The sequence below is a fragment of the Arachis duranensis genome, chromosome 5 (assembly GCF_000817695.3).
Source record: "Arachis duranensis cultivar V14167 chromosome 5, aradu.V14167.gnm2.J7QH, whole genome shotgun sequence".
NCBI classification, from domain to species: Eukaryota; Viridiplantae; Streptophyta; class Magnoliopsida; order Fabales; family Fabaceae; genus Arachis; species Arachis duranensis.
This window is the reverse complement of record NC_029776.3, coordinates 15,863,697-15,889,391: the sequence shown is the minus strand read 5'-3', so window position 1 is coordinate 15,889,391 and position 25,695 is coordinate 15,863,697. Positions and strand designations below refer to the sequence as shown.

At 37.2% G+C, this 25,695-nt stretch overlaps 4 protein-coding genes and 1 long non-coding RNA gene across 6 annotated transcripts; 2 read left to right on the top strand and 3 right to left on the bottom strand.

Moving 5' to 3' along the window:
* The first annotated feature begins 125 nt into the window (after window positions 1-125).
* Window positions 126-3,147, top strand: LOC107488394 (phosphatidylinositol 4-kinase gamma 2). The gene is made up of 2 exons (XM_016109142.3): window positions 126-2,102; window positions 2,321-3,147. The coding sequence occupies exons 1-2, from the start codon at window positions 777-779 to the stop codon at window positions 2,696-2,698; spliced, it is 1,704 nt and encodes a 567-aa protein (XP_015964628.1). The 5' UTR covers window positions 126-776; the 3' UTR covers window positions 2,699-3,147.
* Window positions 3,148-5,193: 2,046 nt separating this feature from the next.
* LOC107488396 (uncharacterized) lies at window positions 5,194-6,286 on the top strand. The gene has a single exon (XM_016109144.3). It carries the CDS (start codon window positions 5,591-5,593, stop codon window positions 6,197-6,199), a length of 609 nt encoding a protein of 202 aa, XP_015964630.1. The 5' UTR covers window positions 5,194-5,590; the 3' UTR covers window positions 6,200-6,286.
* Window positions 6,287-6,713: 427 nt separating this feature from the next.
* Window positions 6,714-7,287, bottom strand: LOC127747794 (uncharacterized). The gene is made up of 2 exons (XR_008009740.1): window positions 7,203-7,287; window positions 6,714-7,100 (listed from the first exon to the last, which is right to left on the bottom strand). It is a non-coding gene; the product is annotated as an uncharacterized LOC127747794 (long non-coding RNA).
* A 907-nt stretch (window positions 7,288-8,194) lies between these two features.
* On the bottom strand, window positions 8,195-11,305 carry LOC107488397 (GDSL esterase/lipase At4g10955). Of its 2 annotated transcripts, none has more exons than XM_016109145.3 (3): window positions 11,012-11,305; window positions 10,699-10,813; window positions 8,195-10,434 (listed from the first exon to the last, which is right to left on the bottom strand). In XM_016109145.3, exons 2-3 carry the CDS (start codon window positions 10,758-10,760, stop codon window positions 9,468-9,470), a joined length of 1,029 nt encoding a protein of 342 aa, XP_015964631.1. In that variant the 5' UTR covers window positions 10,761-10,813; window positions 11,012-11,305; the 3' UTR covers window positions 8,195-9,467. The 2 variants fall into 2 exon arrangements, with proteins under 2 accessions (XP_015964631.1, XP_015964632.1); XM_016109146.3 differs by having other exon boundaries at window positions 11,121-11,305.
* An 8,561-nt stretch (window positions 11,306-19,866) lies between these two features.
* LOC107488398 (dynamin-related protein 5A) lies at window positions 19,867-24,708 on the bottom strand. Its single transcript, XM_016109147.3, has 15 exons — window positions 24,411-24,708; window positions 24,181-24,288; window positions 23,952-24,053; window positions 23,782-23,832; window positions 23,617-23,678; window positions 23,372-23,462; window positions 23,162-23,226; window positions 22,611-22,805; window positions 22,392-22,511; window positions 22,074-22,144; window positions 21,732-21,957; window positions 21,264-21,314; window positions 20,577-20,805; window positions 20,323-20,462; window positions 19,867-20,185 (listed from the first exon to the last, which is right to left on the bottom strand). The coding sequence occupies exons 1-15, from the start codon at window positions 24,601-24,603 to the stop codon at window positions 20,057-20,059; spliced, it is 1,833 nt and encodes a 610-aa protein (XP_015964633.1). The 5' UTR covers window positions 24,604-24,708; the 3' UTR covers window positions 19,867-20,056.
* Between the last annotated feature and the right edge of the window lie 987 nt (window positions 24,709-25,695).

The window sequence follows — 25,695 nt, the reverse complement described above, 5'->3', positions numbered from 1 at the left end:
GTGCTTGTGGGGTTGGTAGAAAAGAAAATAGAATAATATTTACTTTGTGTTGCTCTGAAAGAAAGCAATGTTCCCGTTATAGGGAGTAAGGAGCCAATTTTTGTATTGATAAATAAAGGCAACGACTAAAATACCGTTACTTTTCTTCAACTTTCTCTCTCAGAGAAGAGCGCCACCAAAATCGGTTCTACTGCCTCGAATTAGTTTCAATCTACCGCTAAACCCATTATCAATCAAATCTCTGCAACCTCCTTATTCGGTTATTCTCGGTTATTCCCTTCTCTTCCAATTTAAGCTCTCTCCTTTCGCACATTCCCATTTGGTTCTTTCCGTTGGTAAGAATCCATTCTCGCTCGCTGCATTTTCACGCATGCTTTTTTTCTCGAGTGATCCCAACCCAAACACAATACACTTTCACCCAATTTTTTTAGTTTGAGTTGGTCTGTTATTATTCATACAGCAAATGAAGTATCCTTCTGTGAATACATATTTTCCATTGAAAATAAAATAAGAATCATTTGATTATCCTTTTTTTCTTTTTTTCTTCTTTTTCTTCCTCAAGTTTTAGGGTTTTTGAGGGGGTCTTTTCGATCGTTTTGATTGGGAGGCCTTCTTTGTCTCATAATTAATGGAATCACTTCGCTAATTAGTACCCTTTTTGAGAACTCAAGTTTTTTCTATCTGCATAGAAAACTTGAGTTTTAGAATCAAGGGAAAAATAATTAAAAGCAAAAAAAAAAAAACAAAAAAAAGTTGGTGATCCTGCTCTTCGAAAGATGTCAGCTGCTGATGTTGCTTTGAGTCCGATTCGGCAAGAATCGGCACATTGGCTTGGACCTCTCTCTGGTGAATCCATATTGATATATCTCACTGTGGATGGTGTTATGACTCCAATGCGTGTGTTGGAGTCAGATTCCATTTCTTCAGTGAAAATGAGGATTCAAACATGCACTGGAGTCTCAGGGAAGAAGCAAAAGCTTGTCTCTAATGGCAGAGAGCTTGCCCGCAATGATTCACTCATCAAGGATTACGGTGTCACTTCTGGGAATGTTGTTCATTTGGTTCTTCGTCTCTCTGATCTTATCTTCATTGTTGTAAGGACCACGACTGAGAAGGAGGTGGAGTTTCGTGTCGATCGGCATAGGAATGTTGCGTACCTCAAGCAGCATATTAAGAAGAAGGGGAAAGGCTCCATTGATATTGAAAATGAAGAATTTTTCTGTGATGGGGAAAAGCTTGATGATCAAAAGCTATTCCATGACATATGCAAGAGTGATGATGATGTGATTCATTTGATAGTTAAGAAATCATCAGCACAGGTTAAGGCCACACCAGTTCAAAAGGATTTGGAGCTTTCTGTTGAGGCTGCAACTGCACCATGTGTAGATGGAGAGAATACTAATCAAGCAACTAAGATTCCTCCACCTGGTGTAGATTTTTTGTTGGAACCAGTTATTGTGAATCCTAAGATCAATTTTTTCCCTTTCCTTTGGGACATGATCAACTCCACATTTGATGGTTTGAAGAATAAACATAATCCTATTAGGTCTTCTGAGGGCACAGGTGGTGCTTACCTCATGCAAGATTCATCAGGGATGGAATATGTTTCTGTGTTTAAGCCAATTGATGAGGAGCCAATGGCCGTGAACAATCCTCAAGGCCTGCCACTTTCGTCAAACGGCGAAGGGTTGAAAAGAGGGACAAAGGTGGGGGAAGGCGCCGTGAGAGAAGTCGCTGCATATGTATTGGATCATCCAAGGGCCGAGCCGCGTTTGGTGTCTGGTGAGGCTGTAGGCTTTGCTGGTGTTCCACCTACTGCTATGGTCAGGTGTTTGCATGAAGCATTTAATCACCCAGATGGATATGCTTGCTCAGCCAAGCATGTCAAGATGGGGTCATTGCAGATGTACATGAACAATGATGGCAACTGCGAGGACATTGGACCCGGTGCTTTTCCAGTGGAGGAGGTACATAAGATTACTCTTCTTGATATAAGAATGGCCAATGCAGATAGGCATGCTGGGAACATTTTGTTCAAGAAGGAGGCAGGTGGCCACATTTCTCTCATTCCTATTGATCACGGCTACTGTCTACCGGAACAAGTAAGCAATTTCACTTTCTGTGCATTGATATCTTTTGTCTGCATATCTGATTAGTATATGTAAAATTGGTGAATGTGGATAAATGTGTTATCTATGCAGGCTTGAAATTGGGTGTTGCATTGGTAGAAAAAAGTATTGGCCTGTTGAAATTAAGATGATTCTTATTAACCTTAGTTGAATATCAGGGCTTACCTGTTTTTTATTTGTTCTATATGCAGTTTGAAGATTGCACATTTGATTGGCTATACTGGCCCCAAGCACGCCAACCTTACTCTGCTGATACAGTTGATTATATTAGGTCCCTGGATGCTGAGAAAGATATAGAACTTCTGAAATATTATGGGTGGGATGTTCCAGTTGAGTGTGCACGTATACTCCGCGTCTCCACAATGTTATTGAAGAAAGGGGTTGAGAGAGGTCTCACTCCTTATGACATTGGAAGCATCATGTGCAGGCAAAATTTCAAGCAAGAATCAGCGATTGAGAAGATTGTTTATGAGGCACAGGAATCATTGTTACCTGGCATGGAGGAATCTGCATTTCTTGAATCTGTCTCGAAGATCATGGATTCCTGGCTCGATAAGCTTTCAAAATAGGCTTTTTTCTGAGTCATATATACATATGCGTATATAAGGATATATATATAAATATGGACGTGCATGGATTGAGTGAATGAGTAGTCCATATTTTTCTTTCAGGATTGTATTGTCATTTTGAGCAGAAGTTAAAGGTCTGAATAAGAAGAGTCTGTCTTCTACAGAAATTTAACATATTGTAGGTTTTTCATGGAGGCTGACACAAGAGTTGGATCTGTCTTGGCCTTGTATTCTGTACATAAGTGTCTTTTGTTAGGTGTTCATTAATTGTGCACCTAGGTAAGTAAGCAGGTGCCATTTGGAAATTTAAATTTCCTTTCTATTTTTTGTATTGATGGAAGAGAAGAAAAAAAAAGGAAACTTGTTGAATTTCATGCGATTTGCATGAAAATATTAACGTTATCATGTAATATATTCAATTATATACTACAACACAGACCTTTTTGTAATTTCTTTTTTGTGTAACCTTCTGTTCTTTACCATTCAGTTGTGATCATGTATGTCATGGTCTGATCATGATTCAAAACATATTATAACTGCAAGACTGAAATCGGTTTGGGATCTAAGATTTTCAAGGAACTTAGTGGATTGGCTAAAGACTATAAGGCTGGTCTTTGTGAATAGAAAGTAAAACAAGTGCTTGGTAGTGGTAGCTAAATTTTCTGTTTGCATAGAAATAGAAAAATAGTGCAGAGGGCTGCATTGCAGGAACTCATTTTGGCTTGAAGATTTTGTTAAAGCTGCAATACTTAGTTACTTAACAAAGTCTTTCTCGACTAAGTGAGGTCGGCTATATGAATAAAGCTATCATTGTTTTGCATTGACTGTCGCAGGCCTAACATAACCCAACATGGCTTCAAAGACGTCACTGCGTCGGGACAATCCATTGGGATGCAACATTGTTTTACGTTGGCAGTCACACACTGAACAACCTTCCTTGTTTTTTCGGGCTTGGGACTGGCTAGGCGGCTATGTAAACATTGTCCGAGTTTTGTTAAAGCTGCAATATGGAGCTTAGTATACTCTAGTTTCTCATTGCTGTCATACATACTAGTATATGAATGAGATTATTGGCAGGGACCAGCAGGGTATTGTAGAAATGCTTGGGATATTATGTATGGGACTAAAGATCGAAATCTATGATGCAGCAGATGGTACCAACTACCAACTACCAAGTACAAATATTTATCCTTTATTTTTAATAACCATTAAAATGAATCTCAAAAAGATTTTTGTGCTAAATTCTGAAAAGATTAAAACAACAAAAAATACCTTCAAAGACAAAGGTTGACAAAAGGAAGCACCGATACGACACGATACGAATACGTCGATACGTTCTTTTTATAAAAAAATTGGATACGACACGTTTAGGAATGTTGTGAATTAAAATTTAAATAATATATTTAATTAATAAAATATATTATTGTAAATATAAGAGTAAATAAAAAAGTCTTAAAATTATGTAATTATTAAAAAAAAATAAAAAACTTTAATCTACTCTTGCCATCTCGCTAATAGAAAATGTATCAATTTCTTCTCCTCCAAGTCCATGATACGCAAGCACCACAACTTTAAGTCCATCATCCTCTCTATCTTCTATTCTTCTTCTTGTTCTTCAATATAATGCAGAGAACCAAAAACGGCTAAACTAGTGAGTAAGTAAGCCACCAAAAACAAATGATAAGTAGATTTAAGTTTTGATTTATTAATTATTTTATTTTAAATTTAAATTTTGATTTGTTTTTATTTTAAAATATTTTAAATTAAAAAGAGAAAATCGGTTAATTGGGCATAAAATCACAAAATTAATTGCAAATTTGCAGCCCAACAGAAAGATTCGTCATCTGAATCGGGTCGGACTCGTTTGAATTCGTGACCGCTTCACCAAAATTCTGCACCGCAAAAAGACACGCCACTGATACGCTTGTTTGACGAATCTACCGTGTGTCGACGTCGAATTCGCGTCCAACACAAATACGCCAACACCGTGAGCGAATCCGTGCTTCACACTCCATCCGATTGTTAACTTGCCTTAGATCTTTTTCTTTATATCAGAAAATATAATTGGTTGGGCCAAGTTTACACCATGAAAGATAAATGGGCTGCTGATCCAAGTGGTGACCCATATAGATATCAATAATTAAGTCCAGAAATAACGAAAACCAATTGACACATGATTGTTAGAAAAGAAATTAAACTTGTATAGTGACTTTGTGACCAACAAAAAAAAAGCGCGCTCGAAGAAGATGATGCTCCAAGTGATGGATCCGGGTGGGTGGGCTTCGGGTAGTTTCGGGCTGGGTTGCCCTAGCCAATTCTACCCACGACAAAAAAAAGGGCTTGTTGAGATATCTATTATCTAAAATTCTCAATCCAGCAATTCCAAAAAAGAGGAATTCTCAATTCAGCATCTTCTTTTATCAAGCCCCAGAAAAAAAAAAAAATAGCATCTTCTTTTATGAAACGCAGTCGCAGAACGACGAGATGTTTGCATCTTGTTGAATTGAGATCTCAATATGCACAGCGTACTAAAAGAACACAGATAGAGCCATAAAAAAACATGACAGATGGGGACCCAAAGTTCCAAACGACATCACATAGGGGGCAAGAGTAAGAAGCAACAGCACTATCTTAGGCTCTTAGCGGACCATAATTTCGTGTAGCTGTAACGCACATCACTGTGAAAAGAGAAAGAGAAAAATACAGAGAGAGAAATTTTACTGACATATAGGTAATTAACAGGTAACAGACAAGATCCCCTCCATATCATAACAAATCCACATGCTTCCAACATAAATTAGTAAAATTACCATTCATTCATTAGAGATCTACTTATCCTGTTTAGTTCCCTTCACTTCACTCCACTCCACTCCACCGGAACCGCCACCAGTCATGATGATTGCGAAGCCGCAAAGGCCGCCACCGTCAGGGGGCACCAACCTAGCGTCTTGTTTGGTGGCCACCATCTTCTTGATCTTCATCCTCATCGCCATCTTTCTTGTTTACTTCATACTCTTCAGGCCTCAGGATCCCAAGATCGCCGTCAGCGCCGTCCAGCTCCCCTCCTTCTCCTTCTCCGCCTCCAACGCCACCGCCAACTTCACCTTCTCACAGTACGCCTCCGTCACCAACCCCAACCGCGCTACCTTCTCCCACTACGACAGCTCCCTCCAGCTCCTCTACTCCGGCAACCAGGTCGGCTTCATGTTCATCCCCGCCGGCACCATCGAAGCCCAAACCACAAAGTACATGGCCGCCACCTTCCACGTGCAGTCTTTCCCCTTGTCACCTTCATCTCAGGCGCTGAGCGTGGGTCCCGCCGCCGTCTCTAGTGGCGGCGTCATTGGTAGAGTGGGCCCCGCGTTGGAAATGGAGTCGAGGATTTCGATGGCTGGGCGCGTGAGGGTTCTGCACCTCTTCAGCCATCACGTGGAAGCCAAGACTCGTTGCAGAATTGCAGTTTTAGTCACCGATGGATCCATCATAGGTTTTCATTGCTAAAATTAATTCTTTCTTCCTTTCACTTTTCTTTTGTAATTGTAGATGCTGCATCTTCTAAATTTAAAATTTGTTACTATTTTAATCGAAGCGAAAGGCTAACTTAGCTTAAACCTACCGAAAAGCTAAACAATCTAGATTAAAATTTGTAAACAAAAAATTATATAAAATTAATTTTATAAAATAAATTTTAATAAAAAATGAGTTAATGTTAATGTAAAAGGAACCTAAAAATTAAGATTTTTAACTTTATGTAAACATGAATTGAAAGGTAGCAGCAGAATCATCTTTGTTTTTAGAAAAATAATTGAAATTTTGAAAAAAAAAAAAAAACTAAACCGCGTATTACTATTTAGTGTTTGATGCTCGAACCGTTAAACTAAAGACACCTTAGTGTTGCAGCAACCCATTGGCCAGCGGCAAACCCTTAAATGGAGCTCAGTACCGCGGTGGATTAGTCCTTGACCTGCCGGGCCGGGGGATACCGTGGGAAACAAAAAAAAAAGACACCTTAGTGTTAAATTACATCAATAATAAAAGTAATATCAAATGGTAGGTTAAACTAGATTAAGTTTAATAGAAAGCATAAACAGTGACACTGAAAGATAATTACAAAACGCATCCGACGTTCCGATCATACGTCCTCGGATCGTCGAAGTTTGGATCATTGGCATCCAGAGCCACCGGGCCAATCTCCATCTGCCAGTAGTCTTGGCCGATCCACGTGAACTTTCCGCCGTGGCCTCCCTTCTTGGACGATCTGCTGAGTCCGCTGGTCGATTCCCGGCTTTTCTTCGTCTCTAAAAGCAGTCTCTTATATGCCTTGCGGTTCCTTCCGGAGACCATCGCTTTGGGGTTCTTTCCAGCATACTTCATTCTCCACACTTTGAACACTGATTACTGACTAGGAGGAAGGAATATAATGTATTCATAATAGAGCAAAGTAATAAAGTAAATTCTAAAATTCTAACCAAACAATATAAATTAGATACAAAATAGAAAATACCTGAAGACCTTTAATTATCGATAAAAACTTTTCTTCCTCTAATAGTACCAAGGTGCTATGCGCATTCAGCAAAAATTAATCATTGCTCACAAAAAATTGTATTTAGAGTACTATTGTTATACATATATATATATATATAGTATGAGTTTATCTTATCAAAAATTTATCTTATTAAATCTTATCTTATCAAAAATTTATCTTATCTTATTTTTAATTTAAATTTTTTCATTTTTAATTGAATTATTATTATTATTATTATTATTATTATTATTATTATTTGACTGATATATTAAATTGTTGTTATACTACTTGTATCCATCAATATTAAGTGGCGTTTTAGACACCAAATAAAATATTAAGTGGTCTATTAAATTGGCAAAAATATTTAGTAATCAATGAAAATTAAGCAAAAATAATTCAAACTTTTCATATTGACATTATTTAATTTTATTGAGCTACATTTAGGACTTACTACCTACACGTCCTTCATTCTTCATTTTTGATCCACATTTAATTATAATTGATCATGTGAATCATTCTGTAACTGAAATAGAGATTTATTATATCCATTTATAATTAAAAATTTAAAACACACGAGTTTTTTGCATTTTACTTAAAAATTTTATTAAAAAATTAAAAAAATTAAAATTTTAGTACTTTTATCACATAAAATCTATTTCTATAGATATAATATTAGTTTAATAGATATTTTTGTTAGTGTTTACAAAATTTGCAAATATAAATAATTGTTTTTTCAAAAAGACTATTTAAATCTTTTTATAAAATTAAATAACAAAATATTTTTATTTCATTAAATTAGAAGAGTGTTTTAGTAAAAATAATAATATGAAATTAAAATGATTTAAAATTATTATTAACAGATTACAACTTTCTAAAACTTGATATTTGTTTGTAACATTTATAAAACTATATAAACCACTGCAGACACTTTGCAATATTTATAAACTGAAAACGAAACAGCTCAATACTAGTGACTGAAACTGACACTGATGCTGGTACTACACTACAATTTCATTAATGGAATTCGCCATAAATATTTACAATAACACAAATCATGGTTACTCCCACCACAAACTCAGACATAGAATATCAATAATCCGATCACGAAACCCATTCGAACGTTTCATTTTATTTCTAATTTTCCACGGATCAAGTTGATATTTACAGATCTGACCACCGTCGACGTTGCCGACTCAGCTGAGGCGCCACGACGTTGCCGATCACACGGCGGCGACGTCCTCCGGATCGTCGAAGTTTGGATCCTTCGCATCCAGAACCTCCGGGCCAATCTCGACGTGCGAGTAGCCTTGGCCGCCGATCCACGTGAACTTTCCGCCGTGGCCTCCCTTCTTGGGCGATCCGCTGATTCCCGTCGCCGATTTCCGGTCTCTCCTCGCCTCCGAGGACAGCTTCCCATTCGCCTTGTGACTCTTTCCGGCGTCCTTCATTCTCACTGTTTTCCCTTTTCACACTTGAACATTGATCACCTGACCATTTTATTTATTTATATATGTGAAGGCGGTGAGGGTAGTTTGGGGATTCCATGTAAAACGTTGGTTTAGCATCCCGGTATTAAAGTCTATGGATGGATGCGTGTCAAACTGCGAATGGGGGACACTCTGCAATCGGATAAGCACAGAAGGGGAAGGCTGTATATACGGTGAGGAACACGTTAGCTTATGGTGCGACCTGGCCTTTTTAGCCTGGCCCATGTGTCATTTTGTATCTGTGGCTGATGATTTATGATTGGGCCTATGGCCTGTGGGCCTGATGGAGAATGAGTTGTTGAAAAATTGGAAACGAATTAAGCATTTTTGCTTAAGATGAAAGTGACTCAAAATTGTAGTAAGGTGATTTCCATTACATAACAACCGACAAACGGTGAAAATTGAGGATAAAATTGATGAGTTTGGTATTTGGATTGTGAAATTGTGTTTCATTTGCAAAATAGTCTAACTTGAGATACTGTAAATGTATCCTATCAGGAATACCTGAATAACAAAGAATAAGTTGTGCCGATCTGTATACATAATTACTAAATGCATAAAGGAATAAGGTATAATAATAAACATAACCAAGCTGAGATTTGATTCCGGAAAGCTAACAATTCCTAAAAATAAACAATACTGTTTATCTACAATGTCCAATAACTAATAATTAACAGCGTGATATGTGCTTGATATCCATTTAACCTCGCATCACATGGAAAACCAAAAAGATAAAAGTTGCAACTAGAAAGTAGTATTAGTATTTGTAGAGTTTGGATTGAAGGTGCAAGTGAGGTTTCCACCACTGGTGAATCCCATGAGCATCTTTGAAATCTCTTGAAGGAGTCAAATTCACTGTAACAGAAGCAGAAGGAATGAGGTGCAGTGGTTCAGATTCCTTCCCAAATGCACCCATCAGCAGACACCCAAGGGAGTTTTGTGTGGCTAACCTCTCAATGCTCCCTGCACCAATCTCCTCCATTTTTTTTCTATGTTCAAAGTATCCAATATACTCAGAGCATATATGATCTGATGGATTCACAAACAAGCATGGAACCCAAGCAGAGAAAGCAGCAAAAGGATCAGATGACAAACTCTTCTTCTGCTTAGCTTTCACAGCAAGGGTGAGTCCAGCTGTTATCACACTGCCAGCAATTCTAAGCCCATGCTTCACTTTCTTATCCTTTATTCTCTCAATTGGAGCAGACACATATGGAGGGTTGAAAAGAAATGATTCAATGAAATTCCCACTCTTGGCCATGGTTTTCCCACAAAGCAATGACACTGCCGATCCTAAAGAGTGACCAGCCAACCAGATACCTGAATCACCAACAGTAGCTATCATGTTTCGAACAGCTTGGATAGCTATTTCATAGCGCGAAGTTTGATGAAGACCATTTCGCACAAAATGCATATCCAGCTCAATATCACGCGAAACTGAGTCTGCCTTCGTTATGGTTCCCCTGAAGGCAATGACATAGTGTGGACTTCTATGAAGAGTGACATTGCAGTAAGTTGATGGAGGCTTGAACTCATAGATTGCACCAAAAATAGAGGAATCAACATCATCCACAAGTTTGTGGAGTAACTGAAAGTTGAAGAAAACCCACCAAGGCGATGCTAGAGCATCTGTCCCTTCGCGTCGATCTTGTCTATCCTTTTCTAGCACATAAACACCTTGGACCAAACTAGCAGCAACTGACTTTCGATGATTCGGATTATCCCTGAATGTAATAAAAATCTCCTTGTCTATTAGGCTATTAGCCAAAAAGAAAGTACTCCCCAGATTAAACATTTTGAATGCAGACTATATCTTTAGTCAACAAGTATTTCAATATTGAAGAGAAAGATAGCAATGGAAACACATCAATTTTCCTTATATATTGCAGAGAACATATACTGTAAAGCATAATCAAGGAAACTGATACACAGATTTATTAAGCATAAGAAACATGATGAATAAACAATGATTGTTTGGAAGAACTTACCAGTCAACATGCGTTAGATATAAGGGTCCAGAGAGGTCAAAACTTTCCCTCTCAGAGGCCATTACAGTAACAGAAACACCCTAACTCCGCAGATGTCTTCCTTAGTTATTAGCATCTATGCAAAGAGGAAAGGTAAATGGATCAATTGTCAGTCATTACTATCAGTCTGTGAAATCTACCCTATAAACGATGAACCAGTACAGGTAAATAAAAGGTTTCTCATGATGAATAATTTCAATTTTCAACAAAAAATAATAATTAATTTGCTCGCATTATTCTCAATACATTGCATATCAACAATTATTCAACTCACCGACAAAGTCAACTTGCAAAATGCAAAGTAGAGATCGAGTTACATTGCATCTGTAACAGTAAGAAAACCAAATTGCAGGGAGTGAATGGAAATAAGATTGATACGATACCTAAACAATAGAATGAGAATGAAGAGATGCAGAAGCTGAATGCTGAGGTGGGTGAGCTTAAAATGGAAGCGATACAGTGTTGTTTAGTATTTAAGAATTATTGGTATTTGGTGACTGGTAAATGGTGGTTGATTAGCCGTGGTACTCCGGTTGCTTTCCGATGCGACCCCTTAACCAATCATTTCCATTTTCCACCTAGTTGCCTCTACTATAATAAATTCATAATAAATAAATATACCATCATCTGTTTCCTCCTCTTCTTTTTTGTTTTTTTTTTGTTTTTTAAGGATTCTTTGTTAATGTGATTTTTTTTGGTTCGTTATCTATCTGTGCTTATATGTAGCATTTGAAAGAAAGACCGAGAATGAGAAATAAAGACTAGAAGGCTGAAATAAATTATAGTATTGTGTTTGGTATAAAGTGTATAAGATTAAATTATGTCTTAATATCTTGTTTGATTTGAGATAAAAGTAGAAACTAAAATATTTGAAATGACTAAAATATTTTTATTAATTAAAAAAATAAAAATCCTAAACCCACCTACCCCCTTCTCCTTTTCTCTTCCCCTATCTGCTTTCTGCTTGCTTTGCCTCTGCCTCTCCCTCTCTGCTCTCTCTCTCTCTTGGTTTTGTCAGTGTCTGCGAGGTAGATGGAGCCAAACCCGCCGTAGCCGATCTTACACTTGGGGTCGAATCTATTGCGCCTCTGTTTCCTATGCTTGTCAATGGTCTTTCGTGTCGTCTCTGTTCTTTGTGCTCATCGCGTCGTCTCTATTACAGTTCCACTCCGTCGTGTCACCTCTATATCTCACTATTCTTCTTTTTTCTATTCTAAAATTGTTGTTTTTTTATGAGATTGTTCTTGTTTTTGGTATTATTGTTGTTGTTGAATCTAATTGATGAGATTGTTGTTGCTGCTGTCGACACTGTTGTTGGTGGTGGCAAAAGTGTGGTGGTGGAGTAAGAGGTGGGATGAAGTTGAGGGTGAAGAATAAATTTGAAAAATAAAATTGAATGAGGACATTCGAGGGGAAAAAAAGTTATTAAAGTTTCAGTTTCCTGTGTCTCCATTTTTTGGAGGTACTCAAATACTAAAATTTTGGGACGATGACTGAAATTTTAGTACTAGCCAATGGGCCAACAAACATGATATTAAGTCCCAGTTCCTCAATCTCCGTCTCAATACCACAAAACAAACGCTATCTTAGAACGCATGTTAAGATTATAAAACAAGAAGATTTTCATTGAAAATATAAAAAATTTAAGTTTCCAATTCATTTGTTTTGTATTCATTAATTGAAAATATTTAAAACTTTCCACTGGTGGTAAGATTACGGTACATGTTAGCTAATTTTTTTTTTTAGTATGAGACAACACTTAAAAGAGTTACCTTAATTTCACTTTTTCTCCCATTCATAGTTAAAAACACAACCACAAACCCTTATCACTCTTACTTTCTCCAGAGCTGCAACCGCTGAGGACGCACCACCCACGCCATTGTAGTGCTATCGTTCAACCTTCCACCACCACCCGCCGCAACACACACTTGTTTAGAAGCAGAAGAAGGTCACACATCACACTAAGGAGGTCGCACATCACGCCACCGAGGAGACTGCCATAAGTTCGTTGTTGTTTTCCCACCGAGGGTCGTGATGTGCATCACGCCACCAAAGAGAACGCCACATGCCACAATTGTTGCCTCGCCGAAGGTCGCGACGGAACGACTAGCGAGGAAGAAGGACGTCGTGCTCTGACTGCATCGCTCTTCTTCATTTTGGATGATCCTTTTTACTAATGTTTTTTCTCCTAAGTTTCGGAATTTTTCTCCTTAAGTTTTGGATATTTCTTCTTTTGGACTTTAGATTATTTTTTTGATAGTTTTAGAGGTTTCTTGCTTATTTTTTGGATGTTCTATTTCAAATTTTTAGATGTTTTGTTTTGTTAGGTTTTGTAACTTTTAAAATAGTTTTGAATATCTCATTTTTGTTAAGTTTTAGGTGTTTTTGTTTGTTACGTGTTAGATGTTTCTTTTTATTTTGGAATTTTGAAAATAAATTTTGAAATTTTTAAAATGATTTTTTATAGACATCAGGGCATAAAGCCCAAAAAGAAAGAAAATTAGATAGAAACTATTCTAGAGAAAGTAGTTCCAACGAAGTTTATATGAAAACTTAACGAAATACATGAGGAAAATAGAGAAGAAAAAATGACATCCCAACTGAAGTTCATGTCCTTGCCATGCCAATCTATCTGCGAAAGCATTCGCTTCTCGGAATTCATGAACGATGTTCCAATTGCTTATCCTACTACAATTATCTTTAATAGTCAAAACTAATGGTCTTGTAGAATGTAACTTGATGGTTTCTTGAAGACAGAGACTTAATGCTACTTTGAAATCCACTTCCATACAAGCATTTATGTATCCAATGGTTAGAGTTAAGTCCAACCCCAACAGAATACCAGAGCTCTACTAAAGTCACCTTACAGGTCTAGATTTGCACATTAACAAGCTAAAAACTTACCTTCGTGATCTCTTAATATACATACCTCCGCTGGTTACCTAGCCGTCTTTTGTAACAGAGTCATCAGAATTTAGCTTAATGAAAGGAGGGTTTTGGAGGATCCAATGAATTTATTTTTCAGCAAAGCACTCATCCCTTTTCTTTGCCCAAGCTATCTCCTCATGCACTAAGTTATACTATTTAGCTAAGTACACAGCCAAATCATAGATCTTACCTTCATCTACTGCATTGTCCCTCTAAAAAATATGCTTGTTGTAACAATACCAAAGAGAGCATAGGGTGCAAGTAAACAACAAGGGCCAAAAAATGCCTTGGTAATGGGATTGAAATGAAAAGTTCTTCAACAACCAGGGAAGGAAGGGTTGACTAAAGAATGTACCATAACTCAATGAAGTATCAATGATCTTCCACGTATTCTTTGCGAATCTACAGTCACAGGACGTGGAGTAAAAAATTTGAAGAAGAACCACAAACGGACAAGTGTCCTCTTGGGTCATGTGCCTGCGAGCTCGAACCTTATTTGTCTAAACAGCTTCATTAGCAACTAGTCAAAAAAAGATGTGCATCCTTTAAGAGGCTTCAACTTTTCAAATTCTCAAAAATAACTCATCTTAGAGTCCTCAGAGGGGTTCAAGTAGATAGAGCATGATGACTCAATAATAAGTTTACTGTTGGAATTAAGAAGCCACGCTACCTAATCATCTCCCAAGTTTGCTTCTAGAGCCTTCAAGGATGAGAAAATAGTGATCCAATCCTCTCCTAAAACCTCCTTAATTTTACTTAAATCCCAATTGCCGTTTGCTGCATATTTACTGAGCATGTCGTTCAGCATATCCTCTTATATATCTGGTTGAACAAAGCCTTCAAGTTTATTCACGTCATAGATCTAATGATTTTTTCAAAATCGGGTGCTATCACCATCACCGATCTGCCATACAAAATTTCTTTCAAATTTTGGCCATACTTGAGCGATACCCTTCCAAGCATTTGAACAAGATTGGAACTTCTTGATGATGGGAATAATATTTTTTCTATATTTATATTTTGTTCTGATTACCTTGACCCAAAGAGCATTCTTGTTTTGCACCAAGTTACATGCTAATTTCATGAGATTAACATTGTTTACTACTTTAGCCAGTTTGAATCCCAAGCCATCAAACTTTTTTGGCAAACACAGTTTCTCCCAAATAACTAAATGGATCTTCCTACTAGCACTGTTGCTGTCCCACACGAAGTTCCTGCAGATTTGATCAATCTTGTCACACACACTCAGTGATAGTATTTGGGCTAAAGTGACCATGCCTGCAAGATAAAGGTTTTGCGCATCGAGATATCATTCTATCATGGATGAACCAAAAATCTTCCTTTTTTGTACGTTCATGCAGCAAGAAAACTCCCAAGTATTTATTCAAATTGGACGTCAGCCTCATCCTTGAAGCTCTACTCAATTCTAGCTTCCTTGCCAAATATATCTTGTCAGAGAAAAAGACACTTGATTTCTCCTAATTTATCTTTTGACTTGAACTCCAGCAGAATAAGTCCAAAATATCCTTTACTATCTCAACTTGATAAAGGAATGCTTTCTCAAATAATAATATATCATCTGCGAAGGAAAGCTGAGATAGTTCCGAACCACCTTTATCGAGGATAATTGGTTCCAAAAGTTTGTGATTTACCTCTACCGAGATGATCTGAGATAATCTCTCCACATATAATATAAATAAATAGTGGGACATGGGGTCTCCTTGTCTAATAGCTCTGGTTGGAAAGAAGGAACTAGATAGAACACCATTCCATAGAACTTTCATTTCTATTGACGTGTGACATTTCACAATCAAATTAATCAATCTTTCTAGTAGACCAGCTTTGATGAGAGGATAAATTCCCAGTTTAATCTATCATATGCTTTCTCTCTAAGTTGATCTTGATCGCCATATATCCAACCTGTCCTTTCTTTGTCCTCATTGTGTGAATAACTTCCTAAGCAATTAGAATATTATTCGTGCTCTGCCTCTCCAAAACAAAATTGCATTGAGATAGACTAATAAGCTTTGGCATAATTGTTTTGAGCCTGTGAAAAATGATTTTAGTGATCAACTTATACGTGACGTTGCATAATCCAATCGGCTTAAACTGACTAAAATATTCTGAATTGTCCTTTTTTGGACTAAAGGAGATGAAAATGCTGTTGACTGCCTTGAATTTCTCATGATCTACGAATACTTTCTTCACCAACTTTGCCAAAGACCATTTAACCGAGTACCAGTTACTCTGGTAAAACATTGAAGGTAGGCGATCAGGTCCTTGAGCTTTCCAAGCACCGAGAACAAAGAGGGATTCATCAGTTACCCTAGTATCTGGTCAACTTTCCTCCTCAGTCAGTGGAGGAAACAAGCTAGGGGACTCCAACTTCTCATAAGGTATATCCTCTATATATAAATTGTAAAAGTGTTGTGCCTCAAGATCTTTAAGTTATTGGGAATCATCTATCCAAACCCCTTCATTATTCTTTAACATAGTCACTTTATTCCTCTTCTTTTTAGAAGTCGCAATGCTATGAAAGTAGGAGGTATTTCCTCCTCCTTTTAGAATACTACTTCCAGTAAAACTCTTCCTGAATAAGCACTAACTCCAACTCCTTCCACAGAGAGGATTGCAAATTATCTGGAAATAGTTTATTTTAAACTAAAGAGCAATAAGAATGCCATCCAATCTTGCAAACAGTCGGTGTTTTCTTTTGAACAAGTTTTCAAATACGTCTTTGTTCCAATGTTTGCTACATCCATAAACTTTGAAATATTTTCATTCAAGGGTCTATTTTTCTACCAGCCACTCTCCAGCAATTTCTTAAATTCTGCATATGTTTGCCAAGCTACAATAAATCTAAAAGGCCTAGAAGAATATTCGCCACTTGACTTAGCAAAATGAAAAAGAATAGGAGTAGGTTAGACTTTAATTTCGGAAGGGTGTTTCACTACTTCTTGATTAAATTTTTGGGACAATGCATCGTTTGCAATATATCTATCTATAGTCTTCTTCTAGTTGATCCTCTTTTCTAAGTGAAAGGTTGGCCTTGAAACCCTATATCTTGCCACCTACATCCTAAGAGACAATCCGCAAAGTGTTATTAGTCTCTTGATAGCTGAGAGTTACCCCATGTATCTGCCATTGATAACACACTTTTAAAGTCACCACCTACACACCACTCACCATGTAAGGAATCAGCAATTCTCATTAAGCCTTCCCACAGAGCATAATGTAACCCAAAATGAGGAAAACCATAAATCACCGTCAAATGCTAAAACTGATCTATACCATATGCTACCTTCAAGTGTACAAAATGTCTATGAGACTTAATAACATCAACCTTCCAGCTATTAGAGTTCCACAGTATCCAGATACCTCAAGAAAAACCAACTCCTTCTTCAAGATGTTAGTTTGAAAACCCAAACCATCTCGCAAGATTATGTGCTTTTGCACCAGAGACATGCGTTTCAAGAAAGCAATCGAGGTTAGCATGGCATCTACAATACAATTCTCACAGCGAATTGGAAAAGTCCTTGGTTCCAACCCCTCCTGTAGTTCCATGTTAGAATATTCATCAAAACTCACTTAGAGAGAAAGGAATATGAGGCACTAGTCAATTTTGACCAAGACTAAAAGCTTTGGTGGGTTACTCTACCACCATCCTCAACGAATCATCCTCAACAGGGGTCGGAATGCTAGTTGACAATGCAGCTACCCCTACCCCAGGTGCACCTGGGTTTGGCAGGTTTGCCACTGCGAGCTTTGACCCATTCCTCTGGCGAATCGCTTCCACTACTATAAGATCTTTATGGGATGGCAAATGTGTTCAACCATACGGAATACCTCACTAAGCTAATGCACCATCTCCCACCCAATTTCTTACATGTTTAAGCATTTTCAGCGTTATCCAATAGTCTTGTTTTTTCTTCAAATCCTTTGTTTGATTAGATGTGATTACTTCCTTGCCTTTTTTTATTGCAGCCTCTGAACTTTAAGCACTTCCTTTTCTCACATTTATGCTATCATTCCTTACACTTTGACTCTCTGTTTGACCGACATGAGTTTGGATTTTACTAGCCGGGCCAATTTTTGAAGGAGATTGTCTCTTTCATCTTTTCGAGATATTGGCATGAGGTTGTTTGACCCCTCCATCCATTTTTTGTGCTTAGACATCATTTGAGACGTGAGCCTCCTCATTATCCAGAATTTGAAAGCGCAATCCAGAGCTATGCGTCTTTTTTTTCCTAGGTCAGTAGCATCCTTATTATGAGTCGGCCTTCGTCGGATTTTTTTCACTAACATCCACGGCCCAAACATACTAGAATCTTTCCCTGTCTTTGTATTATCTCTTGCTCCTAATTTTCTGCAATTTGCATCCGTAGTCTTTGCTGACTGGACATCTAAGTTTGAGGAGTTTGGAACCAAACCAGAATTATCTACTTCTTCCAGTTGAGGTGAAACAGTTGGGGATTTCTCAGTCAACCTCGGCGACAACTGAATATCTTTTCCCTGATTTCCTTCCTAACAAGTTTCCAGTCTATGGCCATACTTGCCACAGCCAAAGCACACCAAGTGCAATCTTTCATATTCAACTCTAAAGTATCGATCCAACACCTGAATTGCTGATACCAACTTTTGCCAGAGATCAATTTCTACACTCAAGCGCACAAACTTTCCCTAGAGTGGATGGAAGTGTTTTGGTCTATTTTTAACATTGTACTAATTTTTTCTCCTACTCTTCAGAACAATTTTTTAGTATATAATTCTAGCAGAAGATCTGGAATTCTTACCCACATTGCTAATTTTTGCATTGCCTTCCTAGATGGTTAAAACAGAGGTCTCCAATGTTGTACTAAAAGATAGTGATATGCTAGTTGCCAAGGTCCTTCAATAAGTGCATGTTGATAATCTCTTTCATTCGTAAACCGAACCCAAAAAATCCTCTATGAGATGAATGATCTTCACCTCCCCATTTCGAGACCAAACTCACTCACCCAAGACTATATTGATCAGTAACCAAGACTTTTCCCGAGTAATTTAACAATTAGTGAACATTTACATAGTTTATACTAATCCTCAAAACTCTTCTGACGACACCTCTACTATAGGTTTTGGATCGAAGGGAGCCTAAGCTTCACAAGGCATATCCTTAGTCTGATAGATATCTTCCTGTGATAGCATCATTCCAGTACCATCATGCAGTCCTTATACGAGCATGCCCTAGCGTGAGCATCTGTTTTGTTCGCAACTACAATTAACATATTCTCTTCAGTGACCATATCCATCACAACTTTCGTAGAGGTTATTTTCTCCACCTGCATGTTCACCTCATCCCTAGCCTCTGTGATTCAGTATCTACATCCGGCAAGGCTTCTTGTCCATTTGATTTGACTTTCTTGATGCTTCGTAGTTGCCGGATCGTGTCCCATTCTTTCTTTCTAAATAGAAAACAGAGAAGAAACACGGAGAGAGAATCAAGCCCAAGACCCACGAAAGTAAAAGGAAAGCAGACCAGGTGCCAGGGGTGGCTGAACCTCCCGCAACAATGGTGCAACAAGGCACAACACGGCGGGAAGAGGCACCAACGCCTTGGACCCATGACAGCAGAGACAGAGCAGGTGTACATCGATGATGGAGGAGCAACGAAATTATTGCCCAGCAACGACGAAGTGACTCAAACTCCAACCATGGCAGCGTAGTAGAGCACAACACAACAGGAGAGGAACCAGAGCCCAAGCCCTGCGACAGCAGAGAGAAAGCTCGCGGATGCACATAGATGATGGAGAGCAGGAAAGGGCTGGCCCAACTGTGACGAAGCGGTTAAAACCCTGCGACGGCAGCAAGGCGGAACCCAGCAACAGCAACACGACAAGTCCTAACAGAGAGAGACGTTAAGTCGTTAATGATATTAGATGTTTTTTTATTTTAAATATTTTTTTCATTAGATTTTGAATTGGCATTCCCTTTAAAAACAAATTTCAAAAGAAAAATGTACTAATTGGTTACCCCTTATTAGTTAGCTAGCGGAATTAGTTAAACTCACTCAAATTAGAATAAAAGCTTTTGATTTAAATATTGACTATTCGGTTCTTTTATCCCTTTATCCTTCTTCACGTATCCAAGTCCCAACCAAACTCCCCTTATCTTTTTTTCCCCCTTTCAAAAGTCAATAAAAGTTAAAACTAATAAAAAAGAATAGAATGTTAAACCACTTGCATTGATGAAATATAAAGTCACAATACAATTCATAGGAAATTTTAAGGACAACTCGAAGCCCAAAAGAACAAGTAAAAGAGATGTCTGAAAGAGTCAAGAACAAACTTGAAGAAGTATTATACTCGAACATATACATATACATATTATATACACATCCATACACATCTGACATCTACTTGGACCAAGCAACTGAATCAATTTCCGCTTGTGCACTTCGGTATAACTCAAGCCTCTTTCTGAGGGCACTTCTTCTTTCCATGACTGCAGGATCCTCATTCAGCAATGAAGACAGACGCTTAGGCTACATTAAAAAGAAAGTATTCATTTATGCAGCCTTTTTCATCAATGGCTCAATGCTTAAATTTTTGAAACATACAAAACAAAATGAAAACCAAGCAAAATATAAAATATAACAATGGAAAAGAGATTTGTTCTCACCTCAATCTTGCCTAGCTCGGTGAAGAAGTGATCAAGTAGGCTTCGTTTGGCTTCTCGCACTTGACAATGGACAATTGACTTGGGAATCAAATGCCGTAGAGTCGCACAAACCATACCAACGTAGGACAAAACATTGCTCCCTGTTTATATACGGTGAGTTTCAGCAGTTAACCTCATTTTCAACAAACTGAAGATGGACATGTCATATTCACTAAGCAAAAACGAATTTTTTTGAGTCCAAGTCTAGAACTTACCGATTCGCCTCAGGTATGAATCATTATATCTATCAAAGATTGAGTGTGTAGGATTGCCACCCTTATCAATATCTTGAGGAAGCTTTCGAAAGAAATCAACAGTCAAATAGCCACACTCCATATCAACGAGCTGTAGTGTTGCTTTCTTGCTTTCATCCCTCATTTTTTCTAGGGAATCAATAGCTGCATTCCCCACCTCAGCGCGAAGACTAGGATATTGCTTCAAGTCCTGTGTGTCAACCGAACCAACATATAAAATCAGCTGAGAGATTTGAGTGGGAACCCCAGATGATTCAACGAATGGACAAAAGAAAGAGATTACAGCTCTTAGTATGGGAAGATTAATCAGCAGAAAAAACAGCATCATAATTACTTGACCAAAAGAACTCCCTCAAAACTCCAAAAGTTTTTTAAACTGTTAAGTACCTATTCCAGAAATTACACCTTAAAAGCTAGCTATTAGGTTGGAATTTTGGGCACCCGATAATACTGAAGTCCCTAACAATAACCTCAATATCGAAGACAAGTATTTTAGTAATTATTGCAAGAAGAACCTTGTTGATAAATTAAACTTGGCAATATCATAGAACCAGCCAGCATGAAGTGCCAAACCTATTAAGCATAAATAAACAAAAGCAGCAAGAAATAAAGTAGAAGCATAAAAATTTTGCATTATCAAGAACATACCAGAGTCTCACTAATAGATTTGTGAACAAGGTCTTTTAAAAGGGAATGAACCTGGAAGCACACATTTAAATGGCAAATCAATAAATATGAAACAAGAGAAACAGAAAATATGAAGACTTGCAAATATAAACCAACTATCTTATCCGATCTCATACTTTCACCCATAAATGAAATCCCATTGCTACCAATACTTTTAATTGCTGACAATAATTATTTTTGCAGGAATGAATGAATGATTTCTTAGCAATGATAGAGAAACTAGTAATTCCAATATAAAAGTTTGAAAAATAATTTCACTGTAGTTCAAAACTGAAAGAGATACACATAACTGCAAATAATAAATGATAAAACAGGATTTATGTCACTTCCTCTGCATCAAACTGCAAAAAGGACGAGAGTAATTGTGACCAGGGATGATGAGCATGCCACAATAATTTATATTATCACCATTCTCCATTTTATTCATACCGCGTCTACAGCTGCCTCAGCTGGTCCCTTGATAGTAATTAAAGAAGATTCAATGAGGCGACGGTATCCTTGTTCTGGAGCTATTAGATGAGGTTGATATCCATCAGCTTCCGTAATGAGTTTCTTTATATTTTCCATTGATAGCTGCTTATCAAACTGCAACCTTTTTAAAGCAGCAGGGAGCTGATTGTCAAAGACATTGTAAATTCTATCCCCTCCAGGCCGCCTATAACAGATTGACAAAATATTGAAGTTAGAGAAATGAACAGAACAAGGATAATAGCACAATGGAAGGAACAGAGCAGTGAAATATTAGAACAAACACAAAAATATAACACATACACGCCATCAAGATGCTCTTTAAATATTTGATCAAATGAGCGGCATATTTCCATGATTGCATACAACTTTCCCTGCATGCAATGTGCAATCAATTGTCAGACAGATTCTTCAAAATGGAGAGATGAGGTTATACCATTTTCACATCACCGTAGATATCATAAATCAGCACATCAGAATCAATGGATGAACAGATGGAATGGAGATTTCATTAACCACATAAAAAAAGTTAATCAAGAGAGTAAAAATATGTTTCTTCTTCAGAACTAGACATGTATAAATAACCAAAGATTATGTGTGAGCTAGGAGGAGCAAAATTACCCCGTCATCAGCTGCAATAGGCTTTCCCAAACGGCTCAATTCAGCTTCAAGTTCAGCAATGGTTTTACTAATAAGAGATTGAATGCCTGGAATTTTGGACTTGATCACTGCTTCCAAATGCTGAGATTTATCAAAGCAATGAAATTTGATCATTAGAAATCAATGAAACAGAAATTACCCAAAAATATAAGGTGCCAATTGATGTTCAGTTAAAGGTACCTTTGAAAGCACTTTTGCAAGATACTCGGAACCCATTCTGTGAGCAAGATGTTTGTATTCAGGGGTACTAGAAAAGTATTCACGTTCTCTACGCCTGGAAGCAATCATGTCAACATTCTTGTTAATATCTGCTTGTGATCTGTTGACAACACCAATCCAGGGATACTTCAACCTAAAAGCTCTCCCCTCCAGCATCTGAGGATAGGGAAACCGTCAGAAAAGTAAGGAATATCATCATATTCTTTTAGAAGATAAATGCACACAGCTATTGCTGAGTGTGAGAAGTGCCATCCACCAGAAGGTTCCAATTCCATTTGAGCTATCAAGAATTACTGCTTTTGCACCTCAGACTCGGATAACCAATAGCTGAGTTTGGAAAAAAGGAAATAAGTAGAAGGGAGGTCTTCAACTTCAAGATTTCAGTAATAACATGGTAGCACGAAACAATTTTGTGTAAATTTGTGAGTAGCTTTGATCTTTTAATACTTTATAAAGAATTACATCATATCATTTCATGTTGCCCAATTAGAACAAAAAGTTGACCGACATACCTCAACAGCATCAGTACCCTTATCCATAAGATCAATCTTGGTCAACACACCAAATGTCCTTTCTCCTGAAAGGTTGGGGAAAATTTGAATTAGAACACAGAGTTTGTTTACTTCAAACTGTTCGAATCAAACATATAGTTCGAACGTTAGAATCTGGGTGAAATTGAAGAGAAAATACATTAAAGAAAAGAAAATAAAATAATAAATTACCAGTGGGATCCACTTCACGGGAAATTTTGATTGCATCGGATGTTGCAAGATCTTGATTGGCTGGTGAAATAGCCAAAATTATACAGTTTGGCTGCAAAATAAAGTCAAATTCATTAAATCGGACTGTTACCAGTTGTAGAAACTAGTAATCAATTAAAGCATGAAACTAGTTACTTCAGAATTCAGAATTCATATATATTTTTACAGGCATTTTCCTTGTCAATCAAATCCAATAGAAAGCCAACCTTCTCGATGTAAGAGCGAACCATATTCTCAATGTCTTGCACAATACTATCTGGTTGACCCTCTGTGCTTTCCAAAATCATCAGTTAGCATCTTGCTACGCACAGTTTCCATAACAATAAAAATCCCAAGAGGACAATAAACTAGTTACAATTCTGTTTTCTTACCTACAGCTACCTTTGTAAGGCCAGGAAGATCGATGAGTGTCAAGTTAACAACTGCAAAAGATTCAACAGCCTGACATGAATTTCAAATTCTAGCTTCTTGATTCACTACATAGGGATAGTCTAAAGGAATCACGAACTAACTGAATAGGAAAATGAAACTAGAGACATACCAAAGGGAGAATATATACTAAGATGAATTGGTACGCTTGAAATCTGTTTAGTTTTTCCAGTCTCCCTATCAGTTTCATCTTGAATCTCCTTCCTCACAGCAGCTACACGCATTTACGATGATGAATTTCAATTCATCATAAAATAGACGCATGCAGAAACAGGTAAAACAAAATTGAAAGCAACAAGATATAAAGAATGAAGAAAAGTGATAGAAATTGAGGAAAATACCGAAATCAGTGAACCTCTTCCTGGGAAGATGAAGAAACTCAGCGTACTCTTTGCTTCCCTCTTCACCTTTGTGCAGCTGCAACACAAGCGGTCGCCGAGTAACGATCCCTGCAAAGCCGAAAATCACCTTGCAGCACTTTAGTTCCATAACATGGCAGTTGCAACTAACTAACTAACTAACTAACTAACTAACTAACTAACTAATGTAACTAGTAAGCGGCAAAAATTACCGGATCCTCTGGGTAAGAAATCCTTGCCAACAATGCTCTCTAAGACAGAGGACTTCCCGGAGCTCTGGCCACCGACGACCGCGATGGCGGGAAGAGAGTCCCAGAGAGTAGGGAGGGCAGTAGCTTCGCCGTAGTCACCTAAAGCGGTGCATGCTCTCTGTATTTTGTTCACCAAAGATATTAGGTTCTCCATTTACTTCAATTCTCAATTCTGTGGGTTATCAACTATACTGCGTGGTTTCACTTCAGCTTCCACAGAGGATGATGGATGCGTGCGTGTTATTGTAATAAAACAACGGTATATACTTAAAGGAGTCACTTAGATAAAGATGTCAAAAACGTCTTTTTTTTAAAGATATTTTTTAAAAATTAAAATTTAATACATATAATCAATTAAAATTTAATTAAATTATATTATTTTTATTAAAATTAGATTGGACAAATTAGTTTAATAAAAAAATTAATAAATCAAATTTTAAACTGATATAAATTAATATTTTTTATAAAAAATTAATACAATATCCTTATTATAAAACAAACCTAATTTTGACAAAAATAATACAGTTTAAGTGATTATATATATTAAATTTTAATTATTAAAAAATATCTTTAAAAAAAAGACGTTTTATGCGTCTTTATCGGAGCATCCCCTATATACTTAAGTCTCCAAGTCTTCAACTCGCGACATTTTCGTCTCACGAGTAATTTTGTGGACCGTTGGGGAGACTTTCACCTTTCTACAAAATTAGTGTTTTTCAGTTTTCACCTTTCATCTTTCTTAATCATTATGTAAGAAATGAGAAATCCAATCAAAATTTCCAAGAGATAACTCTGTTACTTTTTACCTTTTAACAATTCAATTGGACAATTGGCACCATGTATATATAAGTGACAAATGGCAGTTTGGATTGCGATGGATTTACGTTGCCCACTAAGATGCCATTTGCCATTTCACATAGTCGTTGTAGAGATTTTTGTTTCTTTCTTTCCCCAAACTGAACTTCCAATTTTCGAATTCGAATGTTATCATGCGATGATTGTGAATTTGAATTGCCCACTTTTTAGGTGTGGGTGGTGTGGGGTTTGTATTTACTCCCACCTTGCTCACGCACCACTGTTTTCGTGTGTGTGGAAATTGAGATTCTCTGGCTCAATACCATATTTTCATCATATTTAACTATTTAATAATAAAAGTTGGTTTGCTGATAATTATAAACTAGAAGTATAATAATTATTTAAAATGCCGCTCGACTTTTAAGTACAATTTTTTCAGCAATAATTCCCG

What these genes read in the sequence shown, in the direction of transcription:
- LOC107488397 (XM_016109145.3), bottom strand. Translation starts at nt 10,760, where the DNA reads ATGGCCTCTGAGAGGGAAAGTTTTGACCTCTCTGGACCCTTATATCTA. An exon ending in TATCTAACGCATGTTGACTG is followed by an intron (nt 10,435 to 10,698) that starts GTAAGTTCTTCC and finishes TATTACATTCAG; the next exon opens with GGATAATCCGAATCATCGAA.
- LOC107488398 (XM_016109147.3), bottom strand. Translation starts at nt 24,603, where the DNA reads ATGGAGAACCTAATATCTTTGGTGAACAAAATACAGAGAGCATGCACC. An exon ending in TAGTATATATTCTCCCTTTG is followed by an intron (nt 23,833 to 23,951) that starts GTATGTCTCTAG and finishes AATCTTTTGCAG; the next exon opens with TTGTTAACTTGACACTCATC. An exon ending in AAAGAGCATCTTGATGGCGT is followed by an intron (nt 21,958 to 22,073) that starts GTATGTGTTATA and finishes AATCTGTTATAG; the next exon opens with GCGGCCTGGAGGGGATAGAA.
- LOC107488394 (XM_016109142.3), top strand. Translation starts at nt 777, where the DNA reads ATGTCAGCTGCTGATGTTGCTTTGAGTCCGATTCGGCAAGAATCGGCA. An exon ending in GCTACTGTCTACCGGAACAA is followed by an intron (nt 2,103 to 2,320) that starts GTAAGCAATTTC and finishes TTCTATATGCAG; the next exon opens with TTTGAAGATTGCACATTTGA.
- LOC107488396 (XM_016109144.3), top strand. Translation starts at nt 5,591, where the DNA reads ATGATGATTGCGAAGCCGCAAAGGCCGCCACCGTCAGGGGGCACCAAC.